Below are 14,725 nucleotides of genomic sequence, written 5' to 3'. Positions count from 1 at the left end.
GCTACAGAAAAATCACCACAGCTTATTCCGTGCCACTTAAGAAATCCTGACTACTTCATTTTCATGAACATAACTGGATCGCAATGTTTAGTTTATATCCTGATTCTAGATCTTGATAGAATAAAAGTTGTCAATTAGAGAAAAAGCAACTGGATATACTTGAAGTCAGTTATTTTTTCATGTATTTGACAACTATCACACAAAAAAATTCACAGAGCATGCTCAAATTAGAACTAAAAGCAGAATAACAAAGTATTTCTTCAATAAAGTCAACCAATCTTATAAAACTGTCCCGTTTTGTTAAAATATACCTGAGGCAAGTCTTTCTTCATCAGGAGAGATAGATTTATTTTCCATTCCATTTATTGTTTTTTCAGAAATATCAAAAACTGGAATCTCTTCTAGTCCACGAGACTTCACCTTGATTTATGCATTAAGATAAGTAAAAATAAAAACAAAAGTGACAAACTGAGTTATTTTTAACAGGACTAATAATAATAAAACCACTAACACTGGAAAAGAATCTGACATACTATGTTTTACAGTCTGGCTAATACTGTTAAGAACCCATGGTTCTACTAACACAAAAACAGAACTATGTAGTGTTTTTTCAAAGAGAGGTTAAGGAATTTATATTATTTCTTAATGAATTTGTCCAGAAATATAGCTGTGGTAGCCAAGAAAAATTACATTTTATTCTCTAGGTTTGGGAACATGGGAAAAGCAAGTCTAAGGCAGACATTTTCAAGCTTAAATATATGGACTTCTATTTTTAAAAAGAACACAATTTTCAAAGGTCTGGGAACAGGGCTTATTGATTGCTGATTGAGAAAATGCTACTTTCAGATTGTTTCTGCTGTTTAGTCATCACATCGTGTCCAACTCTTTGCAACTCCATGGACTGATAATTTCATCCAAAAACAAAGACCCCTGAATTCAATGACTTAAATTTATCAAATTTAAATTCCCCCTTCCTCAACACCTGTCCATCAACTTTTTAACCATTCCCACAACTTAGGTTTATAAAAATGTGAAGGGACACTACCTGCAAGATTTGTAATCTGGAGAATAAAATTAAGGGGTTATACTTAGCTGCTTAAAATCACTGGGGGTTGTTTATATACAACTGACTCTCTTGGCCACTCCATAGACTACAGCCCACCAGATTCCTCTATTCATGGGATTTCCCAAGCAAGAAAATTAGAGTGGGTTGCTTTGTCCTTCTCCAGGGGATCTTCCTGACTCAGGGATCTAACCGGCATCTCCTGCATTTGGCAGGCACATTCTTTACCACCGAGCCACCAGGGAAGCCAGAGTTCCCGTATGACCCAGAAATTAGATTCTGTTACAGATACACCTAAGAAAAATAAAAAACATGTCCACACAAAAACTTGTATATGAATGTACATAACAGCATATTTGTAATAGAAAAGGGTGTAAACAACCCAAATGTTCACTAAGTGATGAATGGATAACCAAAATGCTGTACAGTCACAGAATGAGGTATTATTAGGTTGGTGCAAACGTAATTCTAGTTTTCACAGTTGAAATTCATCATTTGATACTGAAATACATTCCAAAATAAATGTGGTTATGTTATACATCATTTTAATGAGCATTTCTCGCTTTATGTTTTTTTGCTAACGACTTATGACTTGCTATTTATATTTATTTAGACTATGGGAATGATATTACACAAAAAACAAGTGTGAGCAGTTTTCTTATTTGAGTTCAAAATGAGTCACAAAAAGAGAAGTCAACTCACAACATCAACAACGCATTTGGCCCAGGAACTGCTCGTGAACATACAGTCCAGTGGTAGTTTAAGAAGTTTTGAAAAGGAGACAAGAGCCTTGAAGATGAGAAGTATAGTGGCTGACCATCGCAAGTTGAAAAAGACCAAGTGAGAGCCATTATTGAAGCTGATCCTCTTACAACTACAAGAGAAGTTGCCCAAGTACTCAACGTCAACCGTTCTACAGTTGCTCCGTGTTTGAAGCAAATTGGAAAGGTAAAAAGGCTTGGTTAAGTGGGTGCCTCATGAGCTGACTGCAAATCAAAAACATCATCATTTTGAAGTGTCGTCATCTCTTATTATACACAGTAACAACAAAACATTTCTCAGATTGTGACATGCAATGAAAAGTGGATTTTGTACAAAAACCAGCAATGAACAGCTCAGTGGCTGGGCTGAGAAGCTCCAAAGCACTTCCCAAAGACAAAATTGTAACCAAAAAATGGTCATGGTCACCGTTTGGTGGTCTGCAGCCCATTTGATCCACTACAGCTTTCTGAATCCTGGTGAAACCATTACATCTGAGAAGTATGCTTAGCAAATTGATGAGATATACCGAAAACTGCAACCCCTGCAGCTGACATTGGTCAACAGAATGACCCCAATTCTTCTCCACAATAACGTCTAGCCGCATGTTGCACAACTAACACTTCAAAAGTTGAATGAACAACTTGGGTTACAAAGTTTTGCCTCATCTGCCATATTCACCTGACCTATCGCCAACCAACTACCACTTCTTCAAGCATCTTGACAACTTTTTTCCAGGGAAAACATTTCCACACCCAGCAGTAGGCAGAAACTACTTTCAAGAGGTTCATCAACTCTCAAAGGATAGATTTTTACACCACAAGAATAAACAAACATTTCTCACTGGGAAAAAGGTGCTGACTATAATGGTTCCTATTTTGATTAATAAAGATGTGTTTGAACCTAGTTATTCATATAATGTTTTAAAATTCAAGGTCTGAAACCACAATTACTTTTGCACCAACCTACTATTTAACCATAAAGAGGAATGAAGTACTAATACTTGTGAACCTTGAAAACACTATGCTCAGTTAAAGAAACCAATCACAAAAGACTATATACAGGTTATAAGAACCCACCTTTTATGAAATGTCCACAATAGGAGAGACAAAATTAATAGTTGCTTTGGGGGTGGAAATGCAGTGACTGATGAATGGGTAGATGTTGTTCCGTTTTTTAAAAGAATAAAAAATGTTCTAAAATTAGGTCTTGGTGAAGGCTGTGGTACTTTGTGACTGTACTAAAAAACCACTTGTGTGCTTTGGGTGGGCGAATTTTATGGTATGTGGCTGTACCTCAATAAAGCAGTTTCAACTCTTCATCTTACAAAAATGCAAATTACTAATAGTTTTTGTTTTTCTTGAACTGGTTAAATGTTTTAAAAGATCAAACAAAATTAATAATAAATCAAGGACTTTTAAGAATACTGAAGTTTTCAGTAGCCTGCAAACTCCAATCTCAGAAATTCTAATAGAACACCATTTTCACTCTTAACATACTTCGTTTTTTATTTATTCACAGTTTTGCCTATCGATGAATACATAAAAGGTTTCTGAATGGGTTTCAGACAGTTTGTAAATTCTTCTGAAATGATACATAAAATTTTCTGTATGTATTTTTAGAGGGAAATAATCTCGGTTTTCATAAGAATCTTAAGAAATGTCCATAACCTGAAAATGTTTGTGTGTATTAATTAAAAAAAAAAAAAAAAAAGTTGATAGGAAGAACAAGTTAAAAAAAAAAAAGATCACAACTGCTTTGGATATCAAAATCAAAATACTGTTAACCACAAATCTGCAAGATTTTTTGGGAGTAAATGTTTAGATCTGAACATCTAGGTTTTAGAAATAGCAGCCAGGAAACCAATCACTTAGTTGGTAGACATAAAAGACGAGCTAGAAAAGTAGAATTCAAAGAATAAAGAGGTGTAATACACAATAACAGTACAAAACAAATAAGTAAACTTCTCTGTGGAATTATAAATCAACCTTCTAAGTTACTCTTGACTGCAGGGTAAAGGAAGTTAAGGCATCATATAAAATGAGCTTTTAAAGCAATACTTGAAATGCAAACTTTTGGAGTTGTACTGTTTCATCATTTACTCATACACAGTTTAACATCTACGTCTTTACCTGCTGCTCATGATATATTCTGAGAGCCTTTTTTACGTTAGACACTTTTGGAGAACGGATAGGAAGAGTTTTTATTTCAGATGCTGTAAGGGTACTCAAATCGCCAATTGTTTTTATATTCTTGGCTCTAATGAGCTGTCCCAGTCCTCTTGCCCTAAAGAGATAAGAGAAACAGGAAAAACATCACAAAGTTTTATATTTTCTATTTGTAAGGGCCTATCCAATTGAATTTCCTGATTTAAGCTCAATTATAACAAAATTTACATAGACACACCTATCCCACAGAGGATGGACATACGTGCATTTACAACAAAATTTGAATCTGATGTATATGCCTGGCTCAAGCAAGATCAACCGTTCAATACTTCTATTACTGCCCTATCTCAACCATCTTCCCAGCTGTATTTTCATTTACTTCTAAAATAAAATGTGTGAAAGTATGGATAAATCAATCCTAAACATGAGAACCCTGATCATTTAAACATCCCTGTTAACAAAGCGGCATCTCTAGGTATGGGCCAGAGATCAATAACCACTTACCACATGTTGGATGTAATCTGAGGTAAAATGATTTCAACTGGTGCTACACAGTTCACCAAAGCAGGGTAAACACTTTCTGTTGGGCATGGCACAGATTCCTTAGCCATTTCTGCAATCTTAGAATAAATTTCAAAAGCTGTTAAACAGAGGTCACCTAACTGAACATGAAAATATAAAGTTGCATGAAAACTAAAGCACTTCTTACTAAACACTTCTTTGAGCTCTTAAATTTAGAGCTACGTGATCCTGGGGACAGAAATCCTTTGGCTGAAGTGGTATTATGCTAGACAGAAGAAAGGAGAAAAAAATCTCAGAACCCTAGATTTACAAGTTTATTTTTACAACTGACAGACTGTAGTCATATCTTACAATTTTCAGAAAATGTAAAATGTAATAATAATACTACTGGATCAATTACTGGCTGGCTCATCAATGCTTCTTACCACCTCTTCTCTTCATGTCTGCTTTAAGCAGACAAAAGAAAAATATATCCAAACGAAGTATGCTTTGTTTCTTAAAAAGACAAATTACCCGATGCAATTCTGTGTTTGCATATGTATTTTTTAAAGCCTACAGCTTACCTTAGATTGCACAGTAGGTGAAGTTTTAACACTTTTTACCATGAGAGAACTATTTGAAGAATGGCACCTAACAATAGAGCATCGCCTATCAATGTCATCTGCCAATCCTGCTTGGTATATAGGATCTGCAAAGGAGACACGGCGAACCTGAAAACATTTAAGTCATGTTTTTATTTTTAAAAAGTTTTAAAAAATACCATAAACTCTCATTATAAGGTCAGCCAAAAATAGCATGTATGTTTGGAGGCCTAATTTATCTTACTAGAAGCCAACTGCACATACTTGCAGTTGCTCCTGGTGATTGTTTTCACAACTATTACTCAAGACCAAGGGTCATTCCAAGTATCCATGGTCTAATACAAAGTACAGCAACGAGGAGAATGAAAGGATAGTAGCAGAAACTTGATGAAATTGCATGTGACAGTTAAAAGTATACAAATTTCTACTAATCTCATAGGCTTACTACAAACCATAAAGAACGAGGTAAAGAGGCAGAGACAGCACTAACTGGCCTTTGGTATACCTTAATAATCTTAGTTCTTAATTCTTTGAGGGTAACAGAGTCACAGCAATGGGTGAGATTTTTTGTTAAAACAAAAACAAAAATTTTTTTTAACAAAGATTTTTTGTTAAAAAAAAAAAAAAAAAAAAGCTTAGCCCAGCTTGAAGTTATTTTGGCCTTTTCTAAACTCTTTATTCAGCTACTCAGCTGTCTGGTAAAAGTATCCAACGGGGCATGCAAAACCATAATATGTATATAAATGTCTTATTCCCAAAATATTGGGAACTTTCTATAAATATCTGCTATAGAAAACTATCATATGTAAATAAAAATTAAACGAGCTACTATCAAACAAAACATGACTACAGTTAACTGGCATTAATAATCTAAAGTATACTGAAGACATCATTTCATCTTCATAAATTTTTCAAGAACTTCTATGGCCTATTTAAACCTAAGATTAAAAAAAAAAAAAGGTAAAAGACTCAAAAGCAAAGCAAGACCAAACCAAAAACCCTCAAGTGTTAAGTTTTCCTAAGAACTAATCTTTGAACTCTCAATTTAAAAATTTTTAGTATATTTTGGGAAAGTTTTCACAATGTGCTGGCTAAAGGCAAAATTACGTGTCAGTATGATTTTATCTATATATACATGTTTGTATACATAAACACATATATTCCACAGTAAATGGTAGGTCCAATTTCAAAATTAAGGAATGCCCACACAGTACCTTTATAAAATAGCTAGTTATAGAGGACAAGTGGAGCTATGTAAAGCACATGCAACTTTTCCTTTCTAAACTATGTGCAAGTCACAGGGTCAGAGACTAAAGCAGATACATAGGTAATCCATATGTGTACAAACTACAAGAATTAAAATGTAGTGAAGAAGATGGGGGCATTAACAAGATTAATTACAAATGAAATCATACGCAGAAATTAATGAAGGCATAGCCTAAAGAAATTTTTAATTGTTAAAGGTCTAAGTTTATATAAAGACATGTGAAACAGACAGGATAATGTCCTAGTACACAGTAAGTACTAACTAAAGCTCCTTTATTGGTTTCTAAGTGTTTCCTTGTGTATTATATAGCAGAGAAAAAATCACCATGAGAGATTATCAATTTTGCAAAATGTGAAAAATGGTGATGGTTGTATAAAGATTTATAGCTAAGTGTTAGGCTTCCCTGGTAGCTCAGTCAGTAAAGAATCCACCTGCAGTGCAAGGCACCCAGGTTTGATCCCTGGTTCGGAAAGATCCCCTGGAGAAGGAAATGGCAAACCACTCTAGTATACCTGCCTGGAAAATCCCATGGACAGAGGAGCCTGGCAGGCTGCAGTCCATGGGATCGCAAAGAGTCGAGCACAACTGAGCGACAGACACCAGGTCCTGAAATAAAGGAATACCTAAAGGGCTTCAGTCTTTTTCTCAACGTCCACCTTCTGCCTGCCCTCTTCCCTGTCATAGCATATATTCATAACGAATGGTCATGTACGCCCAATATCCCATCATTTACCAAGTGTCAGCAAGTGGCCAAACTATCCCAATTAACCTTGGACTCATGAACATTCAGCATCCATCCCCCTACCTTGTGGACAGGTGACGAGATTTCATCTTCTTGGGGTCTTTTTAGTCCTCTCTTTAAAATGCTGGTGGATGGAGAAGCCAAAGGAGACCACACACAACGTGTGTGCATGCCACTAGGACTCTCGTTTGCTGACATGAGTAAAGGATCAATATCCTTCGATTTTTGAGGAGATGTATTACTGTCTTCTGATATTAGTCCAGAAATATCTGTTTCAGATGTCAGAGGTTGTGCTATCTCCTCTACTTTCTCTGAAGTATGGTGAACTTCCGGTAAAGTTTCATTACTTTCCACTACCATCTGATTGTCATCTAACTGTGTTTCCTCCAATTTATTAGGTTCAGTATTCGTTTCAGTTTTGTTAGGGTCAACCTTTCCTTCTTTAGTGATCATCTCAAGTGTGTCGGGAACAAAGTTATTGACTTCTACATCTAATTCCTTTGTTTCAACTTCTATAGGCAGAGAAGCCGTGGTAGTTACATCTTCGTCTTCGGTTTCAGTGACGTGGTCAGATTCAGTAGTCACCTCACAAACCGCTGTTTTTTCACAATTTTTCATTTCAGCGTTCATTTCTTCAGATGAGCCTGGATCAGATTCATCACTTCCTCCACCTAGCTCCCCAACCGCTATTTGTTCAGAGATCTCTACCTGAGCATTCACTTTTACAGATGTCGGAGTATCCGAATAATCAGTAGCTGAATTAAATTCCTCAGTTACTGCTTCATTGGCTTTCAGTTTTTCAGGTGTATCCATTCTTTCACTGTTTTCCTCTGTTACTTCTTTCCCTGGAATACCAGTTTTGACATTCTTTTGTTCAGAGAAGCCAGCTTCAGACTGATCATTTTCTACATTCAATTCCATAGCATCTACTTCTGGATTTGATTCTGCATTTGATTCAACAATAACAATGTTCTCTGTACTCAATTTCTCTTTTGAAGTGGCCTCTGACTTTTCTTCTTTGGTCTCCAAAGAAAAACATTTCAGTGAAATATCTTTGGAAACATCTAAATGTGGGTCAACAGTTTTACATTTCTTATTAGATGGCTCCTGGGTTTCTAGAGATATTGCTTCCTCAGAATCCCTACGAGAAGTTTCTTTAAATTTTACCATTTCAGAAGGAAGAAAGCTTTGAGTAGTATTTTCTTTTAACTCAGTTTCAGATATAATTAATGAATCATTAGTAGTATCATTCTCTTCCTTGAGATCCAAATGAAAATTCACACTATGATGCTCATCTAAAAGTTTAACCTCCGAGGACAGATCAGCTTTCGAAGTTTCTGAAATAGATACAGGTGTTTCCCCATCTGTCTTTTTTGTTTCACTGACTTTTACATCGTAATTTTCTATATCCTTTAACCCAGTAAATGACTTTTCCTGAGACTGTGATTTTTCTCCACAACAATCACAACCTTTAGATCGCCTCACCCTCCTACTTCTCTTGTGCTGGCATTCTACTGTCTGAAGAGTTTTTTCAGAAAGCAAAGAAATGTCTGATGTCCCTATTTTTGAGGATTCCCCCATGCTATTTTCTATAGAATCTCGCTTATGTAACCTCTTACTGGCATTTCTAGTCCTTAGATTTGATTCTGGTACAGAAGGATTTGAAAAGGAATGGTCTGCATCTTTGTTACTTTTACTTTCTCCCTCAGAAGTATTCAATACATCATCATAAACTTGTAATAAATCTGGAGATACGGTAGAATCTTGAAGACTTACAGTAGTACTTTCATCTCCTTTTTCACAGATTTGAGATTTTATATCTTTGTCTACTTCAGGATTCCCTTTATAATCATGTGCCTGATTTTCAATTTTTATACATTCCTGTTTTACCATTTTCTCTTCTTGATCTTCCATGTCAACATTGTCACTGCTTTTGTTCTTCCATTTTCCAGATCTTTTCTTTTTAGAACCTTCTTCTTTTGCCTCAGAACTATCAGATTCTGAGTTTTCAATGCTGGAAAGTAAACCCTGGGATGCTCTTCTTGTTTGGTATCGTGTTCGTCCCCTTACTGGTTTCTCAGAGGATTTATCTGCAATGTCCGGCACACCATCTCCTTCAGATTTAGTATTCTCAAGATCTGGCTTTCTTCTATTTTCATCAATTTCAGCATTAGCACTGGTCTCCCCAAAAGCCTTCTCATGTAAATTATTTCCTTTGTCAACTAAGTTTCCCTGTACACTTTGTTCAGAAATCAATTTCTGCTTAGGTAAAACATCATCTTTTACATGTAACGGACTCTTCTGCGGAGTCTTTTCTTCTTCTTTACGTCTTTCCCTTTTTTGATGATTATTTTCTTTATCTTGGCTATCAGTGGTTGGTTCTGCTGTTTCTGAACGTCGCCTTAAAGATCGCCTAAGGGTTTTCTGATTTGGAGTTACCTGAATATGACTATCCTCATTTACTGTCTGATCCGTTATTATGGCTGGGGGTGTGTTTTCTTTGGATTCCAAGTTAACTTCTAAGGTTCTCTCTTCTACAGTATTGTTTTCTAATACAGTATTCTCCACTGTTGATTCAAGCATTGTATCCTCAAACTCCACTGTAGATTCAGAGAGATGAACCTGATTATCTAACACACATTCTGTCTGATTAAGCAAGCCAGGTGGGTTATTTTCTAAGGCTACTGTGCCATCAACAGATTCTTGAGTACTTTTCTCTTGTTCAGATCTCATTAAGGGTTTAGACTTTTTACTCCCTATTGGTTCAGATTTACTCGACCTTCGGCTTGATCTCTTAGTCCCATGTGTTATTTTTTCAGAGTCAGATTTGGAAAGAGCCACTTCTCTCTTCTTTGCTTTTGATGGATTATCTGTTTTACCCATGCCTTCCTGGTTACTTTTCACTATTACAGTTGATGACATATTATTCAAGGGTGATGGACTAAAAGGTCTATTTTCTGAACCATCAAACTTTTCCAAAGTAATAAAGGACTGCCTTCGACTTGTAGGCTGTAAGGGAGCTCCAGAAATGGTGGCAATAGAAACCGAGCTACTGCTGACACCAGATGGATTTTCTGTAGTAGATGCACATTCTGTTGGTTTATTTGAAGCAATTAAAGCTTTTTTTCTGGCATCATTATTACTGCTCAGTATTTTTGGACTGGTTTCCTCAACAGAACCACACTCATTATTCAAAAGGGAAGCCTTTTCAAGATGTTCATCCATACCGCAGTTTTCCATGACATGTTGAGGAACGACAATGTCATTCTCCTTTTGTTCCTCCTGCACAAAAATGTACACATACATACAGATTAACCAGAAAATAAGTCTGACTTTCTGGAGAAATTCTGTTTAAAACTTTAGCAAGTCAAAGGGCAATCTGGCTTTCGACATTTTAAAAATATTCCAAAGGTGATGGTAGATGCTCATTAATTTGTGTTTCCAATTTAAGTATTTGATAAAGCCAAATACATTTAAACAAACATGCACTCACACAGATACAGATCCACACATAAAACAACTATAATTCTGCTAAAGACTGCTAAGGAGAGTTAAGACATTACAGAACAAATCTTAACGTTAATATAAGAGACTCAATAATGGAAAGCTGATTTGAAAAACCCCAAAATATGAAAATAACAATATACCTTAAATATCATCTTGGAGTCTTCTTTTGATTTTTCAATTAAAGTAGAAATTTCCCTGAAATAAATAAGTGTGCAAATTAGAATATTGTTAATAAAGAACCAGAAAATCAGTTACTTCAGCAATTTCTATACTTACATAGATTCTTCCTGACTATACTGAGAAAATAAAGTATCTTGTGAAACATCCAGATTATTATACATGGCAGGAATATCACACCTGAAAAAGATTTTAAGACTAACTTTAATATTGTGTCTATTAAGTTTCTCAATCGTGTCTGACACTGCATCCACATGAACTGTAGCCCACCAGACTTCTCTGTCCATGGAATTCTCCATGCAAGAATACTGATTTCCTTCTGCAGGGGATCTTTCCGACTCAAGGATTAAACCTAGATTTTCTGCATTGCAGGCAGATTCTTTACTGCTTGAGCAACCAGGGAAGCCCCTTGAGAGTACCCTGAAAAGCAAGGAGATCAAACTACTCAATTCTAAAGGAAATTAACCCTGAATATTCATTGGAAGGACTAATGCTGAAGCTGAAATTCCAATACTTTGGCCACCTGATACAAACAGCAGACTCATTGGAAACGACCCTGATGCTGGGAAAGATTGAGGGCAGGAGAAACAAGGGGCAACAGAAGATGAGATGGATGGATGGTATCAACAACACAATGGACATGACTTGGAGCAAACTTGGGGAGAAGTGAAGGACATGGAAGGCTGGCGTGCTGCAGTCTTTGGGGTTGCAAAGAGTCAGACATGACTTAGCCACTAAACAACAACTTCAATATTTGATATTCTTACAATTAAGCTTACAATTCTATATCTAGTTACCTTTTAAGAATATAAAATCAAGTCTTAGATGCCTATTTCCCAGATTTTCCATGAAACCATTTCCCTGATCTTTCAAGACCTTAATAAAGGGATTCAGTTTAGGAACATTTGGTGCATTTCAAGATAGCCCGACACACTATGAAATATGGCCATGTACAATCTTTTTGACATTTAAAATACAGTACAATATACCAGTATCTTAGTTCTAAACTCAAAATTATGTTTGCTGCATGAAATCTAAATGTAAGTACAGAAAACTCAATTCAAGATAAAAGTACTACAAACCTCTTTGTTTTGAGTACTTCTTTCTGGTGTTCAGTTAGTATTCTTTCCTTTGTTTCTTTTACTTCTGGAGGTATAAACACAAAGTCAGTAGACTTTTCTTCTTCCAAAGGCATTTCACCCTTTGCTTTTGGAGTTGAAGAATCTAGTTTCAACTGGAAATTAAAACAGTAAATGCACATTTTGAGTTTCTAAATTATTTTCCAATACATCAATCAATCTCTCTTTGGCACTCTGATAATGGTTTTTGATGATAACTAGGAAGTTTGAAGTTCAAACCTATAGGATATTCCTGGATAATTATAATTAGTACAATGTCCCTAGTTTTCTTTTCATTCTGCTTGTATTAAATACTCAGAAAATAAAATTACACCTCTTTAAGAAGTAGGCAAATGTGTGCTTACCAGGGAAGCATGGGCAAATATGTTTTTCAGCCTAGCACACAGAAATCAAGTGGTTTGGCAGGGAAAAAGTACATCTGTGATTTTAAGTTGAAGCACAAACTACTCAAGTAAAAGTTGCCAAAATCATATGCCCGACATACTAATATTGGTACCCAATGCCACTTTTACACAATTGCAGCACGGCTGTTTCCATTTTACTTTATAATGCTACAAGACTGTGTCAAACATTCTTTAAAAATATTTTTCTTTCATTTTCCCAGAGCCATGGTCTTAAGATTCTAGAATAACCCCTTTACTGGAGGTCCTAGAAGAAAGACTATCTGAAACTTGGTTAATTTGCCACTAGCTACTAGATATCTAGTTTTATATATGAGGTTATGACAAATGTCTTATGTAGGCATTCTCTTTCTAGTCAATAAAGGAAGCTCTAAAATATTCTTTCATCCTACCTAAGTTATTCAAATCTAGTTTCATTCTATCTGAAGAGGGTTACTGCCTGGAGTAATTATACTAAATAAACACTTAGTATTATGCAGATTTAACTTTACTAAGAAGTAATCATCTCCCAAAGTGTCAAGATTTCCATACCATCTTAATAGTCTTTCTAGGCCAAACTATATTTCCCTATAATCCCATCTTTTATTTAGTCCTTAACAGCTTTTTCTTCCAGTTAGAAGTTGTATGTTCTCAAGCTGGTATATATATTAATATTAAGAGTACTATTAAATACACTTTGGAAAAACATACTTTAGCTGGTGGTTTCATACTGTCTTTTGTATCCTTTGTTTGTGCCAAAAAAGAATCTCTTTTTCCACTTGATTTTCTTTCCATGCCACTTATCTTCATATTTAATTGGGAATTTTCTGTCTGTTTTTATAAAAATAAAACAATTTCATTATGTGCAAATATTTATCCTTTTCACATTGGTAATTACAGTGTAATATTTATATCAAATTTGAGTATTCAAATCTACTAGATCATGTCAAAGAAAACAAAGCCATTGTCTAATACAGTAACAGCAAATAGATTTGGTGTCTCCAACTTATACAGCATTAGTTTTGCATCATTTAATTTTATAAATTCTAAAATAAGCTATACCAAATAAATATTCTAAAAACAAATTACAGGATTCAAATATCCCACTTATTACTGGAAACTTTTTTAACAGAAAAACCCAAACCATAACACTTTAAACAATAAAACATACATGACAGAAAATACTATCAGGCCCTCCTACCAGATTATATGGTTTTTTTGAGCCATATTACACTGAATGAGTCTCAAAAAGTCTAGATAATTTTCTGATGAGAATTTTAATTTTATCCAAAAAATAAAACTAAATAGAGTACTTAGCTATGTTTTCTCTTACAGGTTCTAAACAAATAATAGCTAGACTCTTTTGTTGTTGAATAGGAACAAAGTGTCTAAGAGTGTTCTACCTGATGAGTATATAATACTTTTATCTTTACTCCTTAATCTTTATAGTCATCTAGTATTATTAACCACAGTAACCTTGTTCCAAATGGAAAATGTGGTATCAATGATTTGTTTCTCTAACAGAAGGAATGAGATTCAACAGAAAGAAATGAGAAAATGAAGTGTAGCTCTTAGGTGGGGAATAGTAACTAGAAGTCCTAGTTTTACAAAGCAACATTTAACCATATCTTAATAATTCTGACCTCTGTAAAACAATACATGGGGTGTCAGTTTTTTAAAATAAAAGATCATTAATGAATAAGAATTGGGTATTATTTACATGAGAACCTATGGTGAAATTTACTGCCTTTTAATTTGTAAGTTTTCCAGGCCACACAACTAACTGTACGCAAAACCCCTATGTTGTGGAACTCTTCTGTTCAGGTTTTATCTCTTCAGTCAGTCTTAAGCTTCTGTCCTTTTTAAAGTTACACTGATATCCAATAAATCACTCAAACATCACATAAAAGTAAACAAAAACGCCCCCCCCTCAACCTACCATATCTGAATATGGTCCACTGGATTCCTCCATAATTTCAACATTTTCCAAACCAGGCAATAAAAGCAGAGATTTTTGTTTGGCTTGTTTCAGTATTGGCCTTCAAATATAAGTAAATATACTTTGAATTAAGTAGTACTGTTGGCACATTAAGAACAGTTCAATTACAATTTTAAAGTGATAAAAACACATCCAGCTTAAGACTGTTTCTTACTCTACATACATAAAACCAGGAGAAATTTACAGACAATATTAGAATTTTTCACTAAACTCTTCAGTTTCTGAATTTTATTCTTTAAAAACTTCTCAAACTTTCACCATAAATTTCAAACAAGAGCAGACTGTTACATTAAGTACATATCAGCTAGATTTAACAGCCATCAGCTTCCTGCCCCTTGTTGGAAACTCCTTTTGTTAAGCATAATTTGAAACTGCTTTTTATGTTTCTAAAACTAAGTTTATTCTAAGGACCAAAGCAAAG

The 14,725-nt window shown here is 34.9% G+C and overlaps 1 protein-coding gene across 8 annotated transcripts in view; it reads right to left on the bottom strand.

The window, feature by feature from the left end:
* RIF1 (replication timing regulatory factor 1) overlaps window positions 1-14,725 on the bottom strand; it is a 62,345-nt gene that overhangs the window by 6,648 nt on the left and 40,972 nt on the right. For 4 of the 8 annotated variants that reach the window (XM_086353374.1, XM_086353327.1, XM_086353320.1 and 1 more), the window contains exons 25-35: window positions 14,245-14,344; window positions 13,017-13,136; window positions 11,869-12,020; window positions 10,886-10,966; window positions 10,750-10,804; window positions 7,166-10,384; window positions 5,076-5,222; window positions 4,700-4,777; window positions 4,495-4,610; window positions 3,955-4,108; window positions 312-420 (exon numbers count right to left, since the gene is read on the bottom strand). In XM_086353374.1, coding sequence (XP_086209500.1) covers window positions 312-420; window positions 3,955-4,108; window positions 4,495-4,610; window positions 4,700-4,777; window positions 5,076-5,222; window positions 7,166-10,384; window positions 10,750-10,804; window positions 10,886-10,966; window positions 11,869-12,020; window positions 13,017-13,136; window positions 14,245-14,344 — 4,331 coding nt within the window. The remainder of the gene's footprint in view (window positions 1-311; window positions 421-3,954; window positions 4,109-4,494; window positions 4,611-4,699; window positions 4,778-5,075; window positions 5,223-7,165; window positions 10,385-10,749; window positions 10,805-10,885; window positions 10,967-11,868; window positions 12,021-13,016; window positions 13,137-14,244; window positions 14,345-14,725) is intronic. The other 4 variants (XM_086353338.1, XM_086353346.1, XM_086353356.1 and 1 more) reach the window with 3 other exon arrangements.

This window comes from Bos grunniens, chromosome 2 (genome assembly GCF_055505025.1).
Source record: "Bos grunniens cultivar Pamir isolate PY7600 chromosome 2, Bosgru_T2T1.0, whole genome shotgun sequence".
Lineage (NCBI taxonomy): Eukaryota > Metazoa > Chordata > Mammalia > Artiodactyla > Bovidae > Bos > Bos grunniens.
The sequence above is the reverse complement of the archived record's forward strand: the minus strand, read 5'-3'. Positions and strand labels throughout refer to the sequence as shown.